The sequence below is a fragment of the Zygosaccharomyces rouxii genome, assembly GCF_000026365.1.
Source record: "Zygosaccharomyces rouxii strain CBS732 chromosome B complete sequence".
NCBI lineage: Eukaryota > Fungi > Ascomycota > Saccharomycetes > Saccharomycetales > Saccharomycetaceae > Zygosaccharomyces > Zygosaccharomyces rouxii.
This window is the reverse complement of record NC_012991.1, coordinates 905,303-927,324: the sequence shown is the minus strand read 5'-3', so window position 1 is coordinate 927,324 and position 22,022 is coordinate 905,303. Positions and strand designations below refer to the sequence as shown.

General features: G+C 38.4%; 8 protein-coding genes and 1 non-coding gene across 9 annotated transcripts; 5 read left to right on the top strand and 4 right to left on the bottom strand.

Annotated features, from left to right (window-relative positions):
* Positions 1-268: 268 nt before the first annotated feature.
* DNF1 (aminophospholipid-translocating P4-type ATPase DNF1) lies at positions 269-5,413 on the bottom strand (the record flags this gene model as incomplete). Its single annotated transcript, XM_002495406.1, has 1 exon — positions 269-5,413. One exon carries the CDS (start codon positions 5,411-5,413, stop codon positions 269-271), a length of 5,145 nt encoding a protein of 1,714 aa, XP_002495451.1.
* Positions 5,414-6,003: 590 nt separating this feature from the next.
* UBC13 (E2 ubiquitin-conjugating protein UBC13) lies at positions 6,004-6,459 on the bottom strand (the record flags this gene model as incomplete). Its single annotated transcript, XM_002495405.1, has 1 exon — positions 6,004-6,459. One exon carries the CDS (start codon positions 6,457-6,459, stop codon positions 6,004-6,006), a length of 456 nt encoding a protein of 151 aa, XP_002495450.1.
* A 555-nt stretch (positions 6,460-7,014) lies between these two features.
* PAB1 (polyadenylate-binding protein) lies at positions 7,015-8,778 on the bottom strand (the record flags this gene model as incomplete). Its single annotated transcript, XM_002495404.1, has 1 exon — positions 7,015-8,778. One exon carries the CDS (start codon positions 8,776-8,778, stop codon positions 7,015-7,017), a length of 1,764 nt encoding a protein of 587 aa, XP_002495449.1.
* A 625-nt stretch (positions 8,779-9,403) lies between these two features.
* Positions 9,404-13,840, bottom strand: CHD1 (chromatin-remodeling ATPase CHD1; the record flags this gene model as incomplete). The annotated part of the gene is made up of 1 exon (XM_002495403.1): positions 9,404-13,840. The coding sequence occupies one exon, from the start codon at positions 13,838-13,840 to the stop codon at positions 9,404-9,406; it is 4,437 nt and encodes a 1,478-aa protein (XP_002495448.1).
* Positions 13,841-15,021: 1,181 nt separating this feature from the next.
* Positions 15,022-16,845, top strand: RLI1 (Fe-S cluster-binding ribosome biosynthesis protein; the record flags this gene model as incomplete). Its single annotated transcript, XM_002495402.1, has 1 exon — positions 15,022-16,845. The coding sequence occupies one exon, from the start codon at positions 15,022-15,024 to the stop codon at positions 16,843-16,845; it is 1,824 nt and encodes a 607-aa protein (XP_002495447.1).
* Positions 16,846-17,028: 183 nt separating this feature from the next.
* On the top strand, positions 17,029-17,703 carry GCG1 (gamma-glutamylcyclotransferase; the record flags this gene model as incomplete). Its single annotated transcript, XM_002495401.1, has 1 exon — positions 17,029-17,703. The coding sequence occupies one exon, from the start codon at positions 17,029-17,031 to the stop codon at positions 17,701-17,703; it is 675 nt and encodes a 224-aa protein (XP_002495446.1).
* A 217-nt stretch (positions 17,704-17,920) lies between these two features.
* RAD4 (Rad4p) lies at positions 17,921-20,233 on the top strand (the record flags this gene model as incomplete). The annotated part of the gene is made up of 1 exon (XM_002495400.1): positions 17,921-20,233. The coding sequence occupies one exon, from the start codon at positions 17,921-17,923 to the stop codon at positions 20,231-20,233; it is 2,313 nt and encodes a 770-aa protein (XP_002495445.1).
* Positions 20,234-20,514: 281 nt separating this feature from the next.
* On the top strand, positions 20,515-21,549 carry SPT2 (Spt2p; the record flags this gene model as incomplete). Its single annotated transcript, XM_002495399.1, has 1 exon — positions 20,515-21,549. The coding sequence occupies one exon, from the start codon at positions 20,515-20,517 to the stop codon at positions 21,547-21,549; it is 1,035 nt and encodes a 344-aa protein (XP_002495444.1).
* A 363-nt stretch (positions 21,550-21,912) lies between these two features.
* Positions 21,913-21,985, top strand: ZYRO0B11528r. Its single transcript has one exon. It is a non-coding gene; the product is annotated as a tRNA-Arg (tRNA).
* Positions 21,986-22,022: the final 37 nt, after the last annotated feature.

Sequence of the window (22,022 nt, the reverse complement as noted above, 5' to 3'; positions counted from 1 at the left end):
GAAAAGGCTTAGGTATCCTGCCTAACCTCCTTCCTGGCTTTTTTTTCCTCTCGATGATTTTTTCACCAGCAAGGTGTGGGGGTGCATGCCGTTACCCGAATACCCGACTAAGACGAGAAGAAGTAATGAAGACAGGAGAAATAGTGTATATTTTATATATATTGCATTTAGTGTATATTCATAAATGATGGCGGCAAATGTATAAATATGATATTGTTTTGTTTTGTTTGTATCTTTGTAATGTTTCCTTTTTTTTTTATTGTGCTGCTCATTTCTTGCCCTGGTTCATTAGGTTAACTGCGTGTGTTACACCCGGTAGGTCAAGTGATGTACGAGCTCTATCCGTTGAATATCTGTAATCAAGCTGGTTATTAGCAAGCATCTCATTTCTAGTACGTTCCAAAGAAACTCTAGCCGGATCGCTTGTCATGGAACGTCTTGGTCTATCCATAGACAGGCGAGCTCTATCATATGAATGTCTTGGATAGTTGTAAGAAGCTCTTGGTGGATCCTGCGGACCTCTTTGAACGTAAGGCCCACGAGGTACATCGTAAGAGGCTCTTGGTGGATTGTATGAGATTCTTGGTGGCACGTAAGGTGATGGCGCAGTTGCCATTGAGAGCTCTGGATCACTTGGACCGCTCAGAGCTGACAATTGAAGCCGCTGTTCTTGTTCAGCTTGTTCTAATTCTTCTAATCGTTCCAATTTGTTTAATTGTTCCAATTTTTCTTGTTTTTGTTGTTTTATTCTTGGTGAATGTAGCAAATCTTGGTTTTCTCTTGGTGAAGATTTCCATGGTTCCTCTTTGACAAATTGTCTTGGTGATCCATCTGGGAAATCCATTACACGCATAGGAATTTCTTCGGTTGTAACAGTGTCATGTGAATAGGTATCATTAACACCGTTAGAGAGTGCACCTAAGGAAATTACATTCTCACCGAATCTGCCACCCTTGGAAATATTAGGTCTATTTGGATCTGTTGGATCGTATCCTGGAGGGTAATGGTCAAAATCACCTCGTAACCACATTTCTCTAACTATATCCACGTCTCTGGGGTTAAACATTTTGTTAAAACAATCCCAGGTAAATCTTGGTAATAGACAGAATACTGTCCCAACAAAGAAAACCGCCCAAAATGAAGGTGAACCATAAAGACGGGCACCAGCTTTAAAAAATTCACCACTTGCAAGGGAGCTTGACCAAATACCTGTCCAAGAGAAAAGAACCAAACATGAAATGGCGATAAACATAGTTGTAAACCAATCCCATCTGTATTGGTGTAATAGCACATAACTATTACAAGTAACTACAGCAATTGTGGTAACGATGGTACCAAGGTAATAACGATGTTCCAGACCTAAACCATTATTTGATGCAATCATGGTCTTGTGATAAACCAAATAGGGGAAGAAGAAACAAATAACCGATTGGTAAAGACCATCAACCATATACCACAAAAATTTGTATTGATTCCATTCTAAACGTAAGATACCGACATGGTACAACTCAGGGACAATCAATGAAACGGTATCACTTACATCTTGATCCAGTATACCTAAAAAGATAACTGGTAATGATGTGAATGCCAAGTTGTAGAACATCACATAGGTGTATTCATATAAATATGACCCATCAAAATTATTATAGATACCGTACCAGAACAATGCCAAAGTGAAAATAACGTTTTTGTAAAAAAATTCAGGAATCATTTCTGCTAATCTTTTATAAGACCATCTACCATGGACAAGAACCAATCTCGTTAGATAACGGAATTGACCAATAGCATAATCCGAACACATCACAGCTTGACGACCTTCTTCACCAGCAATACCAATACCAACATCAGCAGATTGAATCATGGCAACGTCATTAGAACCATCACCAATGGCCAAGGTCATCACTGATAACCATTCTTTAACCAATTTAAGAACGGCAGCCTTCTGAGATGGAGACACTCTACAACATAGAACGGCTTTACAGTTCTTGCACAGCAATAAAAATTTACGTCTAATGTCATCATTGCTTAATGCCAATTTCAATGCATCACCATCAATAACCACACCATATTCACCTTGAGGTAACCCGTGCTCACGTCTAGCCTCAGCTAGTTCCGTTTCAGATCCCGTCATACTAAATTTTTCCCTCAAATATTTAGTTAGTAAAGTGTTCACGACTTCAAACGGATCGCTTCCAAATTCTTCCACATCTTCACCTGCTTGTTTGACGATTAGTAGTTCCATTTCATTAGTCAAAAGATTACATGAGAACCCAATGTTAATGGCAGTTTCCACTTTATCACCAGTCAAAACCCAAAGCTTAATACCAGCTTTACCTAATAATGAAATAGAATCAGGAACACCATCTTGTAAACGATCTTCAATTGCGGTACCACCTAAGAGAACTAATTCACGTTCAATGATATCAGCGACTTCGTCTAACCTTTCTTCTCTATTAGTTAAGGCCGCAGCTGCTGTATCGTATTTTTTATTCCACTCCACATATTCCGCCCACGATATTTCTCTTTGAGCTAAACACAAAGTTCTCAAACCTTCAGTAGCATATTGTTCTAAATGTAAAGCAGTTCTTTCAAGAAGAGTTTCATCATTTGCTGCTCCAGAACGTTTCAACCTGGAATAAATGACTGAATCCGCACCTTTACAGATTAAAAGAGCTCTTGGATCATCACCGGGATTAGCTGGAGGAATTTGTACAATACAACTCATTCTCTTTCTAGAGGAGTTAAACTCTAAGATGTTTAGAATTCTGAATTCTTTGGTGACACCTTGAATTTCCACTAGTAAACCTTTCTTTGTCTTACCCACAAAACTGAACCCTACATCACGAGCAGTACCGACAAGTGCAGCTTCATCTGGTGATTGTGCCTTAAGGTCCAATTTCTGAGGATCATGTTTACTAGGCTCCACAAGTACAGAATGACATAGAGACAATGCCAACATGAAATGTTCACAACATCTCTGTTGGTATTCACCATTGTCACCTTGTAAGTCACGAACGAATTCCTTAGAGATAAATGTTAGATCATCGGGATTGAATTGAGAATTACTTGATAAGGCTCTCAATTCATTGATCATAGTATCCTTATCTCTGGCAATTTCTTCCTTTTCGCGACGACCTTCAGTATCCGTATCTACACCTTGTCTTTTCCTCAAACCTGCTAAAGCCTCTGTATAAGCACGTCCGTAAGAAATACCGTTAATCGTAGCTTTCTTGAATTCCATAACGTTTTGGGTTAAAGTTCCTGTTTTATCGGAGAAAATATATTCAATTTGCCCTAAATCATCAGAAATGTTCCAAGACTTTGGTGTACAAGGGTAATCCAACCGAGCGTTGTAAAGAAGCACATCACCATAGATAAATGCTGCTTGAGCCGTCTTAATAATTTCCACAGAAATGTATAGCGAAATTGGGACCAAGGATTGATATAAAATAACTGCGACCCAAAATGATACAAATCCATTAGTAGCAGGATTACCAGCCACTGTACCAAATTCATAAGAATCTCGAGATTGATCACTTTTTTCATAATTAGCACCATTAGCCACACCAGAGATGAAACATAAGATGAATAATACTAAGAAATTGATTAAAACTGAAAAATTCAATTCTTTTGAGATCTTTGATTTTTTAGTTGGAGTAACACCAGAATTTAACATTGTCTTCGTATCATCACCAGTGAAAACCACAATCCCCATTGCCCATTTGGTGTTCCTTAAAGTAAATCCTCGAAGTAGCATATTGTTTATATTGATTGGTTCATTTCTCAATTCGTCATCTTTCGTATCCAGATATTTTAAATTTCCTTGATAAGAATACAAATTAGCATGTGGACCTTCACTTTCAACCCAAAATTTTGTTCTAGTCACATCACGAGAATTTCTAATCTTATGAGTACATTTCAATGATTGACGAACTTTTAGATTAGTTTCACCATCTAAATTCTTAGTTTCCACATAACAAGCACCATCTAAATCTGATGTGGATAAAAGAATAATATCTGCAGGAATTTCGTCATTGTTATGAATACGAACCACATCACCAACTCTAACATTTTTCCAATAATCTTTGTTAAATTTACATTCGGTGTTTGATGGTAATTCTCTATCGATGATATTAACATCATCAGTTCTAGAGACAACACGACCCAAATTATCAAAATCCTGAGAAAAACGAGCATAATCGCCCGAAGCTCTATAACTTTCAATTGAATCTAAGGAATTACGGGGTTTATCACTTGACAGTCTTGTACCATGCAGTTTAGCTCTTTTTGCTTGTAATCTTCTCCTTTTACCATCTTCAGTCATATGGCTTTTACAATAAGTGATAAGTTGGAATAGTAATTTCGAATTTGCCTTTTTAAATCTTCTCCAAGGTGAAACGCTATCATTAGAAACATTGGAATTTTCCATACCTTGTAAAATGTAAGTTCTTGTATTGTTGACCTCTAAATCAAGAACGGTACGTCTTGAATCTTCAAAGGCATCCTTAATAGCGGTGATAATAACAATAACAATTAATGGGACTGCATTCATACCAGGACTTGTAACACCAAAGATTGAAAATCCACCGAGAATAACCAAAATCAAAAAATAAACGTTAGCAAAATTTTGAAATTGTAACGCAATATTCTTGGGAAAAAACGTTAATGGTGTATATTTTGTCGTTCTGATTTTGTTCCTTGGATAGCGAGTAATCGGCTTACCTTCTTCATCAAGCATATTCTGAGGTAATGGCATATTGAAATAAATCGTTCTCATTTGTCCAATACGATTTTCCATACCAGTCTCATCAACAGGAGGGCTATCTTTCTTTGGATCCTCAAATGGGTTATGGAAATTTTTCTTCGCCCAACGTAACGTTTTAGCTCTCCCAACACTCACATTTCCTTTATTATTTCTTCTAGTACCCATACGCAATCTCTTCATCTCTTGTTGAGTTTGACTCGATGTGCCATATTTACTATCTTTATTGTTTTGATCTGCACCATCTAATGACACATCTTCAAAAGTAGCACCTTCACCTTCAATACCACCTAAACGTGGGGTAGCCTTGTAAGAATGAGCATCATCATCTTCATCTTCATCTTCCTCATCACCTTGAAATCCTAATACGTAATCATCGTTATTATTACGCGCTTTGTTTGACTGCGTACCCGGCGAGAACGAAGACTGGTCATCAAGCTCATCAAATGCCACTCGTAGTTTTCCATCTTGTCCGCCGCTACTGTCGTCATTATTCCTTCTAAAACTACCAAATTTTTTCAGAATTGATCCACCTCTTGAAGGTTTTCTCTTGGGAACATTCTCTTCAAACTCAAAAGTGTCGTCGAATGGAGAATCTGGGTGTTTGTCAACAAATCTTGGAGCATTCGTAGGAGCATCCTCTTGTGACATTTTTCCGTTTTCTTTTTTCTTTTTTTCTTCTCCCTTCCTTTCCTTCTGGCTAGCAGTTATCTAAGACAATAATTCTCACTCAATGTTTTAGGCTTAATGAACTCTAGTTTACATACAACTCTTACCGACAACTTCTCTTGTTTTGCCTCTCTGTCTCTCTAGGTTTCTCAAACGCACCCTGTAAAGAACTTCAGGATCAAGTCGCTTTCCTTGACAAATCCCGTTTCCTGATTCGACCTCCGATGAGAAAAAATCGTAATTAGAGAAACTAGCAGTATTCAATGCTTGGTATATTCCTAACAAACCTTAAGGCGTCTTAACAAAAGGTTTGGTTGTTTTAAAGTTATTTCAATCTACGTATTTAAAAGCTTGATCTGACATTGGTAAACTGGTAGTTGTTAATCGGGAAAGTTTCGTGTTAAATGCCGCGAATCGCGAAGGTATAACGAGTAGCCGGTAATGGCACTTTTGATACATATATTCGGATATATATATGTGTCTATATATATCTAAGCAGTAGTGTGATCCGGTATAATCTGCAATTTCTTATTCGATTCCTTATATGCTATTTAGTACAAACCTACGCTTGATCACCTTTTCCCTGCGTATAATTTTGTCCATTCCTTGGCCTTTGAAATTGCTAGTTCTTCATTCTTGATCCATTCCTCTGCGACATCATTAGCTAGTGGATCATTTGGATTTGGGCTAGCCAATAAGGCTTGAATGGAAAGTAGAACCGTTCTTATTTGTAGCGCAGGTGACCAATTGTTCTTTAAGACATCCAGACAAATCCTGCCCAATCTATCGATATTTGGGTGGTATATTCTTGTCAGGAATCTAACTTTTGGTGCTTCCATCGGATAATCATCGGGTAAATATAGTTCTAGTTCAAAGACACCGTTTTCATATGGTGATTCTTCGGGACCTTCAATAGTGACAGCGAAATAACGTAGGTTGTCCTCGTGAGGTTCGGCACTGATACCAGGTACTGGATCACTGGCTAACCTTTCAGTTTCCTTGATGATTCTCTTCGGTAACGAAGCCATTTCAACAAATGGTAGCCTTGTCTTGGTAGTATGCTTGCTACTTTACTGCACACCGGTAGTATTTTGAACTACTCATCGGATTTCGTTTTAACTATTATAACATCTTATGCCCCTAACCCGAAACTTCCCATGATTGTAGCGATCTGGGTGCGGGTAACGTGTCAAGAGATGGGCGGTTTAAAATGAACAAGAATAATGCCGGATAAGTCGGGTTAGCTCACCGATAAGAATTTTTTAGAGACTACCAACAATTTTCCCGCATTGTCCAAGATGATTCCTTTCAATGGAGGCACATCTTGCAGGGGGCTCTATGGGAAACTGAGTAAATATTACAGCTAATATAAACTAAACGCTAGTTGTTGGTAAACTGGAGGTTGGTAGTTACGAAATTGATCAAAACTTGTTCAAATTCAGATTTAATAAAAAAAATTAGTAATAATAAAAAAAACAATTTAACAGTGAATCTGTGTTTGAGCTAATTTAGCATGTTAGATATCAGGAAATCGGAGGAGGGGGGCAGTGAAAGAAGGGCAAAAGAAAGCGGTAAGCTCAAGCTTAAGCAGCTTGAACGTTTTGTTGCTCTTGTTCTTGCTTGAAGGTTTCATAAGCAGCAAAAGCCTCCTTGAAATGTTGTTCGAACAATTCATCACTTTCTAATAGAGGAACAACTTCTTGAGAGGGCAAGTCTAAAATCATACCGGTGATCTTACCAGCGGCCTCTTCGTCAGAAGTCCTTGCAAAAACTTTCTTGTAAAGTTGTTCACCTAACAATTGTCTTTGCTTCTGTTGGTAGAATTGGTTTGCGTTAGCACCATTTCTAACGAAACCTGCTTGTTGTGGAGCACCTTGTGGTGGAACACCATACATTGGACCGTTTCTAAATTGTTGTGGTGGCATGCCATTCTTTGGCATTCCGCCCATTGCAGCTAATTGTTGTGGGTTTGGACCATTGAATGGAACACCTCTTGGTGGCATGACACCGTAGAACATTGGTGGCATGAATTGACCACGCATGCCAGCGGCTGCGGCAGCAGCTGCAGCGGTGACTTGCTGGTATCTCATTTGGTTTCTAGCTTGGATCTGTTGAGCCAATTGAGAACGTCTAACATCCTTTCTTTGAGCAATGGCAACGTAAAGTGGCTTGCCAGCGACAATTTGTTGGTTCTTTTCAGTGATGGCCTTGGTAGCTTCTTCTGGGGTTGAGAAACAAACGAAACCGAAACCCTTAGACTTACCATTTTCAGTGGTCATAACCTTAACAGAAGTGATGGTACCGAATGGAGAAAATTCTTCTCTCAAACGTTCATCATCAATAGAATCGTCCAAATTCTTGATGAAAAGGTTAACACCTTGGTATTTTTCCATCTTTTCCAATTTGGATTGTTCGTATTGTCTTCTCAATTCCTGTTGACGTTCGTATTTCTTTTGAGCACGACCAACGTGTAGTTGTTGACCGTGGAATTCAACACCGTTCAATTCTTCAACGGCTTTAGCGGCACCAGCATGAGTTTCATAGTTGACAAATCCGAAGCCTCTCAATTTACCTTCAGAGTCTTTTTCTAAGTGGACTGAAGTAACAGGAGCAACCTTCTTGAAGAATTCTTCGAATTCTTGTTCAGGAGTCTCCAAACTGATGTTCTTGATGTAAACGTTGGTGAAGTTAGCCTTGGCTTCTTCCAACTTAGATTGACGATCCTTTCTAGAAACATGAGGAGCAACATAAACTTCTTGACCGTTTAGCAACATACCGTTGATGGCGTCAATAGCTTCTCTAGCAGCTTCATCACTTTCGAAATGAACGAAACCAAAACCCTTGGAGTTACCAGTAACTTCATCAGTAGCAATCTTACATGACAAAATGTTACCAAAAACAGAGAAGGTATCGTGAAGAGCCTTGTTGTCGATATCAGCGTGCAAGTTCTTGATAAAGATGTTACCGGAACCTTTCTTTCTCAAAGATGGATCACGTTGAGACCACATAATACGGCATGGTTGGCCCTTGATTGGAGTGTAGTTCAACTTTTCAATTGCTTGTCTACCGGCTTCATAGTCGTTGAAGTTAACGTAAGCATAACCAAGAGATGTCTTGGTAATAGCGTCACGGCAAACACGGATTGAAGAAACAGATCCGATTGGTGAAAAGATATCGTACAACAAGGCTTCAGAGACCGTTGGATCCAACTCACCTACATAAAGAGAAGCGGTTGAAGTCTCTACCTTTTGGCTATCGGAATCGGTAGAGGTTGGGGCCGTCTGAGGAGCTTCTTGCAAATTCAATTGCTCCAATTGTTCAGCAGTCTTATCGGCAATATCAGACATGGCTTTGAAGTTTTTTATTATTTTTTGATTTTTTTTAGTTTTTTTTTTTATAAGTATTGGATTATAGCTAAAGGATGGGGAACCAAAAGCTGTTTATTAGAGGTAAGAATGACTTGCCCTTTGTTTGTTTTCAAACGGTCTCTAATAGTCAAAATATCTTGCCTCAAAGAATCCAAATTATTATTCAAATCCAGAGTGATTATTCCTGTTCTAAAAGTTTTCAAGCATTAACTAAGATAAAGAGAGTCGGTCAAGAACATCGAGTTGATGATGAGCTCATCAGGTTTGATGAAAAAAAATTTTTTTTTTTTTTTCCTTCTTCCTCCTTCCCTTCCTCTTCCGGACACAAAAAGAAACGCAAAAAAAAAATTAAACTCGTTTTATACGAACTTTCATAGGAATTGTCGATCCTCTGTGGTCGCGTGATATTCACGTGGTATGGATTTTGGCTTACTGGATCAAGAATAATGCATTACTACTACTACTACTATTATATCTTCTTAATCATTCAAATATTAAAAGGAAAACAAGGTATTATACAGTTTATATGATTCTGTTGATTTTCTGATAATTAAGGTAGTTCATAGTATCATATTCATCTTCTTTTTTCTTTTGTTAGTGTAGTTTAGGCACCCGGTTTACCCTTAGAGCCTGTGATCTTGTCGTACATGGCCATAAGTTTAGTACTTTTAACTGCAGCAGGCCAAAAATTGGCAGAATATGACCACAGGTGTTTACGTAGTTTCTCAGGATTTTTCCTGTTGGAAGAAGTCTTTTGGGATTCTATGTGATTACCAATTGCCGTTAATTCAGTCTTAAGGATTTGGGCCCATTCCTTACGATCCAGACCTTTACCACCACGTCTTAGGCGCTTCAAAGAAGTTCTCATCGCACCCATGGCTCTCATACAATCTTCCTCATCCATACTGTCATATTCCTTAAGGTGTAAAGGCGGTGTAGGACCATTTTTGTTATTACTACTGGAACCGTCGTTGCCGCTGTTTTTGCCGTTATTGTTGTTACCATTGCTGTTCGAAAGTTTGGGTGGTTTACTGCCTTTGCCGTTGGCGGAAGAGCTGGAACCAGCACGAGAGGGACTCATAGATGCTGGACCTCTCGGTAGTGGTTTCATACGTTTAGCAGGAGGTTCATTACCGGTGTCAGGAGTGCCTGCCTTACTTGCTGGTTTACGACGTTTGGGGCCAGTAGGCTCACTGGTTTCATTAGACTCGTCTTTTAAGACTGTGATTAAATAATCAACTCTTCTACCCAAATGGATGGAACCGGGAACTTTCTTCGAACCTTTGGCCTTCTTATCTGCTGATGACGATGTTTCTTGGGCTGCTGATGCTGGTCTTGATCCAGCTCCGGCTCCAGCTCCGGCTCCAGCGTTCCCACCGCCTGTATCGTTGAGGAAAATCTTGTTCTCTAGTCCAAGGAATGGGTCATCTCGTATTTGAGACCAAGATCCGTAACCGTACTTGTACACCCCGACAATTAATTTCTCATCATCGGATTTTTCCCAACGGCAGTTCCAATTCTGTACCGCCTTTGGCTGTTGAGAGTTAAATTTGAATTTAAATGGATCATCCTTGTAATGTTTATCGATGTAGCCTTTCAACAATTTCATATCTTCCACTCTGTTGACTAATGACTCCGCATTCAAGTTCTTCATATCCTCGAACTGGAATAATACAGCCTTCTTCTCTTTCCTTTTAGCCGCTAGTCTAGTCAATGGATTATCCTTTGGTTGATCTTCTTGTTTGACATCACCAGACTTTAATTTTGATCTGTAATTACGTGCATCATCCTCCAAGGCTTCCATGATGTGAGTTCTCTTACGTTCCTCCTTCTCCAAATATTGTCTAGCGTCCTCTATCATTTGCGAATAAGCTTCTTCGTATTTTTCAACTGACTTATCCGGTAACGAACCATCGGCTATCAAAGTGTCAAGCATTTCCGTAATGTCACCATGTTTGAGAACAGCTTTGTAAAGTGCACGTATCTCCTTTTCTTCCAAATCTTCCATGTTGTTCACTTTATCACGTCTTCTGGCTGCCTTAGTACCACTTTCATCTTCAGATACCTGGGTAGACCCATCGCCATTAACGCTATCCTTAATTTTCTTCAAAGCGTTATTTCTACGATTCATCAGTTGCAATTGTTCTTGAACGTATTCATCATCCCGACGTTTTTGATCTTCGTCTTGCAATTTTTTCAATTCATCTTCAGGAATAATGTCATCCCAATCCACATCTGCCTTATAATCGGTAACTTCGAACTGTTTCAAAAATTCTTCGCCACCGAGATGAGATTCACCAAGATCCGGAGTCGTTACGTGGTCTTCAGCATGATTCAAGACGTCATCCAAATTCAAATCTTCTAATTTCTTTTGGTTATCGTTAGCGGTAAACATATTACCGGCACCAAATTTCAAAATTTCTGATAGTTCACCTGCAGAGGGTTCGTTCTTCTTACTGTATTGATTACCATCAGTGACACCAAGAGAAATGATAGCGTATTCCAAAATCATCTTCTTACGAGCTCTTTCTAAAACTTCTTCTTCTACCGTATCTTTGGAAACCAATCTGTAAACCATGACATGATTTTTCTGTCCAATACGATGAGCTCTAGCCATAGCCTGTAAATCTGCTTGAGGGTTCCAATCGGAATCAAATATGATAACTGTATCCGCCGTCATCAAATTAATACCTAGCCCACCAGCTCTTGTAGACAATAAAAACACGAAATCGTTGGAATCAGGTGCATTGAAGTGATCGATGGAAATTCTTCTTTGATTAGATGGAACCGTACCATCTAACCTTTGAAAATTGATTCCCTTAATTGACAAATAATCCCCTAATATGTCAAGCATTCTTACCATTTGTGAAAAGATTAATACACGATGACCATCTTTCTTTAATCTGGTCAATAATTTATCAAGTAAAACCATTTTACCAGATGACATAATCAAACCTCTAAGGATGTTTTCTCTAGATCTATTACCGTCACCGAATTTCTCGAGCACTCTTTCTTCAGCATTATCGAATAAATAAGGATGATTAGAACCTTTTTTCAATTCATTCATGATGTTTAAAAGGGAGAAATGGCCACCTTTAGCACCTGCTGTTAATGCACTATAATTTTTGGTTAGAATGTTTCTGTAATATTCTGTTTGTACATCAGATAATTCCACACGTAAAATACGTTCGGTCTTAGACGGTAGTGATTTTTCCACATCTTTTTTGAGACGACGTAAGATGAATGGTTGTAACCTTTGATGTAAATCTCTAATGTATTGTTCTTGTTCATCATCTTGATTTTCAAAATCAATTTCTTGATCTATGGTAAATCTTCCAGGCATTAAGAAATTCACCAGTGCGGCCAGTTCTTTGATATTGTTTTGCAATGGGGTACCTGTGATTAAAAGACGGTTGGACACTTTGAGACTATTCAAGGATTCATAGAGTGAAGATTCTGCATTTTTCAACCTGTGAGCTTCATCAACTGCCATGAATTGCCATCTTATAGTACTAAATTCGTAGCGATCTTTTAACACGTATTCATATGTGGTCAGTAATACGTTAAATTTAACATTTTTCTTACCTTTTGCTTGTGGATTTGTGTAAAATTCGTATTCTCTAATAGCGTCTCTTGACTTCTGATTCCCCATATAACAAATGCAATTTAACTCAGGAGCCCATTTCTCGAAGGTCTCTTGCCAAGATGGCATTGTAGAAAGTGGTACCACAATGAGATGGGGACCATTTTGCCTTCGTGCAAAAATTAACCAGCTGATAAATGCTACCGTCTGAACGGTTTTACCTAATCCCATTTCATCTGCTAATATACCGTTGTCATTTTTTGACCAAAGAAATGCCATCCAATTGATACCGGTCAGTTGGAAATCTCTCAATTCACCATTCTTAATAAATGGTGGTTGTACACTTAACTTTTCAAAACGAGGCCTTTGAGATGAATAAGAACTTGAATATTGTGGGAGGATCTTGGAATTCGTTCTATTTTGAAAATGTTTAACTTGCTCAGGCGCCAATTTAACAATTTCAGTTGCATTTTCCCAAGTAGCTCCATCATAATTCAAGCGATGCCACTTAACCAAATATTGTAATTGTGAACTACCTTCATCATCTGTAATACGTTGACTATCAACAATTCTTTCAGGTTCTTCATATTCTTTAAATTCGTCTAACCGCCTTTCACGTTCCATGTCCATGATTTCTAAGTCTTCGGCCGTAACATAAGGGTCTAATCTGAATTCCAAGTCTTGTATGATAAACTGCTTACAATAATTATCCACTCTCTTGATACCGCGATATTGTTTTAGATTTTCATACTCTTCCCAAGTATTATGCAAATAGGATTCATCGCTCCATTTAATAAGAAATAGATAATTCTCCTTACATTGACTCAGTTCAGGTACTTGACTTTCCACTTGTGGATCGATATCATCTTTTAGCTTATGCGTAATCACTAGATCTACACCGCGATCCTCATCTGCAGCCTGAGGAGTGGTAGAATAGTACATTTGTTCATCGTCGGAATTCATCTCATCATCTATTTCGTCGTTATTAGTATTAGCCTTGGCCCTCCCTCCATCATCAGACTCTAGTAAATCTTCATCGGAATAATCTATATTATAATTAACAGCCTTACTCGTACGATTCGAGAATCTAGTAGGTAAATTTTCTTCTTTAGCCTTCATTGGTTTGCTTTTCCTTCCGTGATTGTTCCCCTGACTACGTCTTTTTGATTTATTTGGTGATCCAAAATAATCGTCATCGTCTTCTTCATCACCTATTTCTTCTTCTTCGTCCTCTTCGTCCTCTTCCTCATCTATATCACCTTCATCCGCATCAGGATCAGTATATTGTCTATTTTTTCTACGTCTAGATCCCATAACGGGTCCATCATCTTCATCTTCATCCGCATCCTCGTCTTCACTAAAATACTTTGTTGTTGGATGTGCAGAAGCTCTATGAGACCTTCTCAATCCATAAAGTTCCGGATTTTCCAGGACTTCTTCATCTACTTCGTTACCCATTGATCTCGAAGCAGGAAACTCAATTCAACCCAATTGCTAGGAAAAAAAAATTAGAAAAAAAATTGAGGAAATTTCAAGTGAATTTACTAATTTCTAACAGTTTAATAGATTTGAATCAAACCCAGGGAATCTAATCTTGTTCTGAAGACTACCGTATCTCTTGTCAGTTTGATAATAAAGCAGCGTAAATTCGTGTCTCTTAACAACCTTTTTGCTTGTGTATGTAAATTTAAGAAAAAAAAAAAAAAAAAGTGCTTAGTATAAGGTATTTCAACTGATGAACGATTCAACAGAATCCAATGTCGTTGAAGTCCTTTAGTATTAGTAGCAGCAGCAGCAGCTTCTTTCCTTGTCTTCTTACAATCTAACGATACAAGATTAGTTTAATCCTTCTCCCAAGCCTACAGACCGACTACAACGAAAAAGGTGAATTAAAAGAAAAAAACAAGAGGAGGGTAACGGATGCTTCCATGTAGCACTAATAGCGATGCTAATGCTCGACAATCCCAAAACCAATTGATAGCTGTCCATTCTACGGCTTATCAACGACGGTATACACTTATACCGGGCATCGATAACATAGTGCAAGACTCAACGACAGTAAAGTTCAGGCTGTCAAACAATAAAACACAAACCTCTATAAAAGGTTGTGGTTTCTACTCAGTCCCCACAAAAGCAGAGGAACCGCTGAAGTTTCAAAACCAACAAAGGGAACGCCAAAATCAAAGAATGAAATCGGAACAAACGGAGACAAATAAAACCAATATCATTCCAATCACTTGTAACCATTGGAAGGAGTGACTAAGGAGACATCAGTCTCCATCATTCCCTGCACATGCACTAGTTCCACTCCCAAAAAAATGCAATAACCGCCCATTTCTAACTTTGTTTGGTCATGCGAGCCATATTTATTGTTTACAGTGTGGTAGGGAAAAGGTAAGAAATATCACCCCAAATTCCAGCTTGTTATATACTTTCAAGGATAGGGGTTACCCTTCCGTATTGAAAAATTTTTTTTTTTGTTCAGAGCTCATCGCGATGAAGCTGAAAAAAAAAAAATATCAAGCAGCAGTAATATACTATATTGCATAATAAGTCGTTTCTAGTGCGAGAAGTATCTATTCTGGTGTTTTCATCGTTATTGTTGCTGTTTTTGTTATTGATAGATTGAAGACAGGATAATGAGTGAAAAGAATACCCGTATTGCCATTGTCAATCCTGACAGGTGTAAACCTAAGAAGTGTCGTCAAGAGTGTAGACGCTCTTGTCCAGTGGTGAAGACTGGTAAACTTTGTATTGAAGTTACCCCAGCATCCAAGATTGCATTTATATCTGAAGTGTTGTGTATTGGTTGTGGTATTTGTGTTAAGAAATGTCCATTCGGTGCAATTAACATTATCAATTTACCGACGAATTTAGAACAACATGTTACACACCGTTATTCTGCGAACAGTTTCAAATTGCATCGTTTGCCAACCCCAAGACCAGGTCAAGTCCTTGGTCTTGTTGGTACTAACGGTATTGGTAAATCTACTGCATTGAAAATTTTAGCAGGGAAACAGAAGCCTAATTTGGGTAGATATGACGATCCACCTGAATGGCAGGAAATTATTAGACACTTCCGTGGTTCTGAATTACAGAATTATTTCACCAAAGTTCTTGAAGACGATATCAAGGCAATCATCAAACCTCAATATGTGGATAACATTCCAAGAGCCATTAAAGGACCTGTGCAAAAAGTTGGTGAACTGTTAAAATTGAGAATGGAGAAGCCTCAAGAAGAAGTCAAATACTATTTGTCACAGCTAGATCTAATGCACGTTTTAAAACGTGATATCGGTAATCTTTCTGGTGGTGAATTGCAAAGATTTGCCATTGCAATTTCATGTGTCCAAAATGCAGATGTTTACATGTTTGATGAACCTTCATCCTATTTGGATGTTAAACAACGTTTAAACGCCGCACAATCTATCAGATCTTTATTGGATCCAACAAAATACGTCATTACTGTTGAGCACGATCTTTCAGTTTTGGATTACTTGTCCGATTTTGTTTGTATCCTTTACGGTGTTCCAAGTGTTTACGGTGTGGTTACATTACCAGCATCAGTTAGAGAAGGTATCAACATCTTTTTGGATGGTCATATTCCTGCTGAAAATATGAGATTCAGAAGTGAACAATTACAGTTCAGATTGGCTGATACTGGTGATGAAATTAAAGATGAAGCTACACGTGAGCTTTCATACCCTTCAATGTCAAAGACACAAGGTGATTTCAAACTAAGTGTTGATTCTGGTGAATTTAGTGATTCTGAAATTTTAGTTATGATGGGTGAAAATGGTACTGGTAAAACTACCTTAATCAAATTATTAGCAGGTGCTATCCCCGCTGATAATGGTGACAAGGTTGCCAGATCTAACGTTTCTATGAAACCACAAAAGATTGCTCCTAAATTCCCAGGTACCGTTAGACAGTTGTTCTTCAAAAAGATTAGAGGTCAATTCTTATCACCTCAATTTCAAACCGATGTGGTTAAGCCTCTAAAGATTGATGATATCATTGATCAAGAAGTTCAACATCTTTCTGGTGGTGAATTACAAAGAGTTGCTATCGTTCTTGCCCTCGGTATTCCAGCTGACATCTATTTGATCGATGAACCTTCTGCTTATTTGGATTCTGAACAACGTATCATTTGTTCTAAGGTTATTAGAAGATTTATCATGCACAACAAAAAGACTGCATTCATTGTCGAGCACGATTTTATCATGGCTACATATTTGGCAGATAGAGTCATTGTTTTCGATGGTATACCATCAAAGGCTGCTCATTCAGGTTCTCCTGAATCATTGGTCACCGGTTGTAACAGATTCTTGAAGAATTTGAACGTGTCTTTCAGAAGAGATCCAAACTCTTTCAGACCAAGAATTAACAAATTGGACTCTCAAATGGATAAGGAACAAAAACTCTCAGGAAATTACTTCTTCTTGGACAACACCGGTGTTTGATTTTTTTTTCTTCCTTCTTTTTATCAGTTGGATAAATGTAGCATATTTATTTATTATTATTGTATACTGTTGTTATTAGTACTGATATTTCTATAACATAAATTTACTTCGATTTCGCCTAAGTCATCTCATCTCGTCTTCAGTTGCGCTTAACTTTACTGAAGCGTTAGACATCTAATCAATATGACGAAATCAGAAGGACTTTGGGTTCTCGGATATGGTTCTCTCATTTATAAACCTCCTCCTCATTATACATTAAGAATTCCTGCGATCATATTTGGTTACATGCGTAGGTTTTGGCAATCATCTACTGATCACAGAGGAACTGAGGAAAATCCAGGTAGAGTTGTGACTTTGATCTGTAAGGAAGATATTGAATCAAATCCGAAGTTTTCCCATGATTTGAAACTATACAACGATACACTAATGACGACTGGTGTCGTTTATTACATACCGCCTGACAGAGCAGATGAGGTTAGAGATTATTTAGACGTTAGGGAACAAGGTGGATACACCTTACACGAAGTTGAAGTACATTTAGAGACTTCCCCAGATGATGAACTGCACGCTGCAGTGCAACAACTACCGGTGCATCCGGTGGTACGTCGTAAGATTCTCATTACGCAGGTTTACATCGGTCAAGTAACAAACGACTCTTTTATTGGGCCTGAACCCATAGAACAAACTTCAAAGGTTATTGCAACCTCAGTGGGGCCTAGTGGTGCTAATTACGATTATTTGAAACATTTACATGGTTCCCTAAGGGCTATGCAGCTAACTCATGAAAATATTATAATTAGAGATGAGTATCTGGATGAACTGCTAAACCAAGTGGAGCAATTAAAGAACACGAAGTGAGTCAATAGATGATGAAGCACAGAGAATTTTAAGGATATTTTCTCGAGCATTGCTGCTCAAGGTTCTTGTATTCCCATCCACGTATACATGATATATATGTATAGATATTGATAATGTGCGAGTATGTACGGTTAAAGCTTATAGATACGGAACGAAGCCCAAAGTTGAAAAATGCAAGTCTCATTTACAAGTCTTCCATATAAAAGATGAACAAAGTATGGGGGAAAAGCTGTCACCAGAATATTTTAAGCTGATAAGAGATGTGCTTAGAGAGAAAAAGGATGAACCTCAGAGACCTTTGAAGCGGAAGAGAGGTAGGCAACCGCCAAAGGAACCACCAGAAGTGATCAAAGTTGAATCATCATCACCAGAACCAGAGACAATCGAAATTGAATCGACAGACGAACTGTTTGGAGAGCCAAATGAGAAGAACCGTAATGTTGTGAAGAGTAGTAATGATGAACACTATGACGAGGGTGATGACGGTAATTATGATAATGATGATAACGATGACAACGATTATCAGAGCGATGAGTTTGAAGACGTTACTGAACCCACAGGGTCGCCAGAACCCCTTGGTGATATTTCAGTATCCTTAGAGACTAGAAAGACAGATGCTAAGGTTACCAAGAAGGCTAGAAACGTAGTCTCCAATGACGAAAGACATTGGCGTCGGTATTTCCACATGACCTGTCTAATAGGACTGATGGTTCATGGATATGTGAGAAACGATTGGATCAATAATATTAAGTTGCAGAAAAAACTGTGTAAGTTGGTACCTGACAAAATATTGCAAAATTTACATCCGGAAAAAGATGAGGAATTACCGCTAAGAAGCACTAGAAAATTATTGGATGGGTTAAAAATGTGTATGGAGATTTGGAACAAACATTGGAAGATCACGAAAAGCTATGAGGGTACAGGTTGTTACATGAAATTATGGGATGAAATTAGGGTACCCTATAACAAGAGATCAAGACTCACAGAGAAGGAATTTGTTAAACAGGTGTTAAAGGGCGTAGGTGACAGAGACATGGCTGCACAAGGTTTTGTAGCGCTATTGAGATCTTGCAATGTCAATGCAAGGCTTATTATGTCCTTACAACCTCCTGATTTTTGTGATTTAAAGGTTACAGATACTAGAAGTCGGCATGTATCACCTTCTACCCTTTTCAAATATCCAATTTTTTGGTGTGAGGTTTGGGATAAATTCAGTAAAAAATGGATTACCATTGATGCCATAAATTTAAAGACTATAGAACAGATTAAGACTCAATCTAAATTGGAACCTCGAGGAACAGGTAGTTATCAAAGAAATCTGCTTAGATATGTCATTGGATTTGATAGGAAAAAAGGTGTCCGTGATGTAACTAGACGGTATTCTTATTGGTTCAATTGCAAATGTATTCGTAAAAGAATCACTAAAGATTCTTACGGTGATGAATGGTATGCAAAGGTACTAAAGAGATTGCATGAACGTAAGCGGACTCGTATGGACGACTATGAAGATGAATATTTCCAACAAAGAGATGATAGTGAGGGGATGCCCGATAATATCCAGGATTTAAAGAACCATCCGAAATATATATTGGAAAAGGATTTAAGAATCAACCAAATTGTGAAACCTGGTTGTAAAGAGTGTGGCTATTTAAACGTCCATAACAAAAAGGATCTTTGGAAAGTTTATGAGAGAAAGAATATTCTTGATCTCAAATCTGCAAGACAGTGGTACATGGAAGGACGAATCCTAAAAGTGGGCTGTAGAAGTATGAAAAAAGTTCCTAAACGTTCTAGGTCGGCTAAGGAGGAAGATGAAGAGGAAAACCTGTATTCACGGGAAGATACAGAGCTTTACGTGCCACCTTTGGCCTCTGAACCTGATGGCAAGATTGTAAAGAATGCATTTGGAAATATCGAAGTATTTGTACCGTCTATGATCCCATATAACTGTGTTTTGATCAAGAGCGACTTGGCAGTTAAAGCCGCGCGACTTCTACATATCGAACATGCTCGTGCTGTGACATCATTTAAATTTGAGAAAGGTAGATCTACTAAACCTGTCATTGGAGGTATTGTAGTAGCACGATGGTTTAAGGATGCAGTCCTTTGTGCTATTGAAGGATTAGAAAATACCGTTGAACAAGAAAATTTCGAGAGAAGAGAATTGGAGAATCTGACCAGATGGAACTTATTACTTGTCAAATTACGTATCAAGAGTGAATTGAATACTACTTATGGTAAAGTAGAGGAAGTATCCAAGGGTGTCAACGGAAATGGTGCACTAGATGCTAGTGATCATGGTGAGGATGATGATGATGAAATGATGGCAGGTGGTTTTATCGTTGCGGGGAATGAGGCCGCCCCTGTACCACAACCTGAGCCTGAACTGGAGGATAATCATGAGGATGAATTTGAAGAGGAACAGGAACAGGCTGAGCCCACGCACAGCGTAGATTTACAAGATGGCCAAGACGATCATGATAGTTACGACGAATTTATGGATGAATTGAATATGTCAGAACAGGAGTAAATAATGGGAATTTACAAACATGGTTAAATTTGTACCTGCAGAATGTGATAGAGGGTCTCAGTGGGTTTTCCAGTGGTCCTTTGGATCATTTCTGAAGGTTCATTACTTCCATTACTAGTTACATGTATCGTTCGGAATGACTTTGATCGCTCGAATTAAACTTCTCTCGAAAGTCCTTGAACAGCAAGTACATTTGTTTGTAAAGACTTACGATAGGCTACACTACATTGAAGTGATTTAAGAGTCAAGCTTTTTATAGCGGGTTTTTCCGCATTATCAAGATGAGTTTTCTATCTAAGATATCCAATCTTAGAAAGTCTATTCCAGTAGCTCCTCCTAAAGCAAATACTCCAAGCTCACAACCAGAAACCTATCAGGCACCATCTCTCTTGCCCAAGAGTTATACTAGAGAAGAGGATCCTGCTGTTAGGAGACTTAAGGAAAAGCGTCAACAGGAACTTTTGAAAAAAGGTGAGCTTTCTAAAAAGGCTACAGCTAGTAGAAGGACATCGGCGTCAGGAAAAGGTACAAAGAAGGACTCTGATGACGACAATAAGACTGTGACGAGGTTTAAAAAGAAATCTAGTAGCGGTAGTAGTACTGGATCGAATAGACCGACACATATTTCGGTGGCTCAAAAAAAGAAACCTGAGCCTGTTAAAAAGATGAGTTTTGACGAATTAATGAAGCAAGCTGAGAATAATGCTCATTCCAATGGTAGTAGCAGTAGCAAGAGTGGTAGTACAACTCCCGTTAGAGCTCCGTCTGAAACCCAACCGCGACCTAGGCCTCATATTAACAAGCCAGGTTTTAAAAATCCTGATAGACGAAGAAGAGCAGGGTCTCAAGAACCGGTAAAACCAGTTGTGAAGAATCAGCCAACACCGACCGTTAAGGAACCTAGACCTGCTAAATTGTCATTACCCAAGAAAGATTTTGCCAAACCCAATGAGCTCATTCGTAGAAGACTTGAAGCAAAGAAGAATGCCTCTAGAGTGCAGGAAACACAACAGGATGACTATGAAAGTGATATGGATGATTTCATAGAAGATGATGAAGAGGAAGATAGAGTTGCCATGGAGAAAGATCCTGGTTATGATCGTGACGAAATATGGGCCCTTTTCAATAGAGGTAAAAGGCGTTCTGATTATGCATTTGATGATGATGAAGAGGATGACATGGAAGCAAATGAGATGGAGATCATTGAAGAAGAAGAAAGGGCAAGAAAAATGGCTAGATTGGAGGATAAGCGTGAAGAAGCATGGTTGAAAAAGCATGAAATGGAGAAGAAGAAGCGTAAGAAGGCAAGAGATTGAAGTTGAAGCATTAATAATACCCAGAGTTTTTAATAGTTATTGTTTGTTTTTTTTGTTTCTATTTTATAATTTATACGTGTAATTATTTAATAAATTTATTGGAGGTGCTGAAGTTTGTTCCATGGTCCTAAAGAGATTTTAACGTATTGTTTTCAATAAACAACATTTAAAAATAAGAGTGGCAGAGTATAGATGCAAGCCTCGGGAAATTTTTTTTAGAACTACTGTATGTTAACTGCCTTGTAAACACCTATTTGATTCAAAACATGTATATAATTCAGAAGATGAAATAACCAATGTTTATTCTTTACAAAATGAATCCAGCAAAAGCAAAACTTAAAGAAGACTATTCAACAATTCTTGTTCCTCGTGGCCCAATGGTCACGGCGTCCGGCTACGAACCGGAAGATTCCAGGTTCGAGTCCTGGCGGGGAAGAATTTATTTTTTTGTTTTTCCGTCGAACAACTCAACT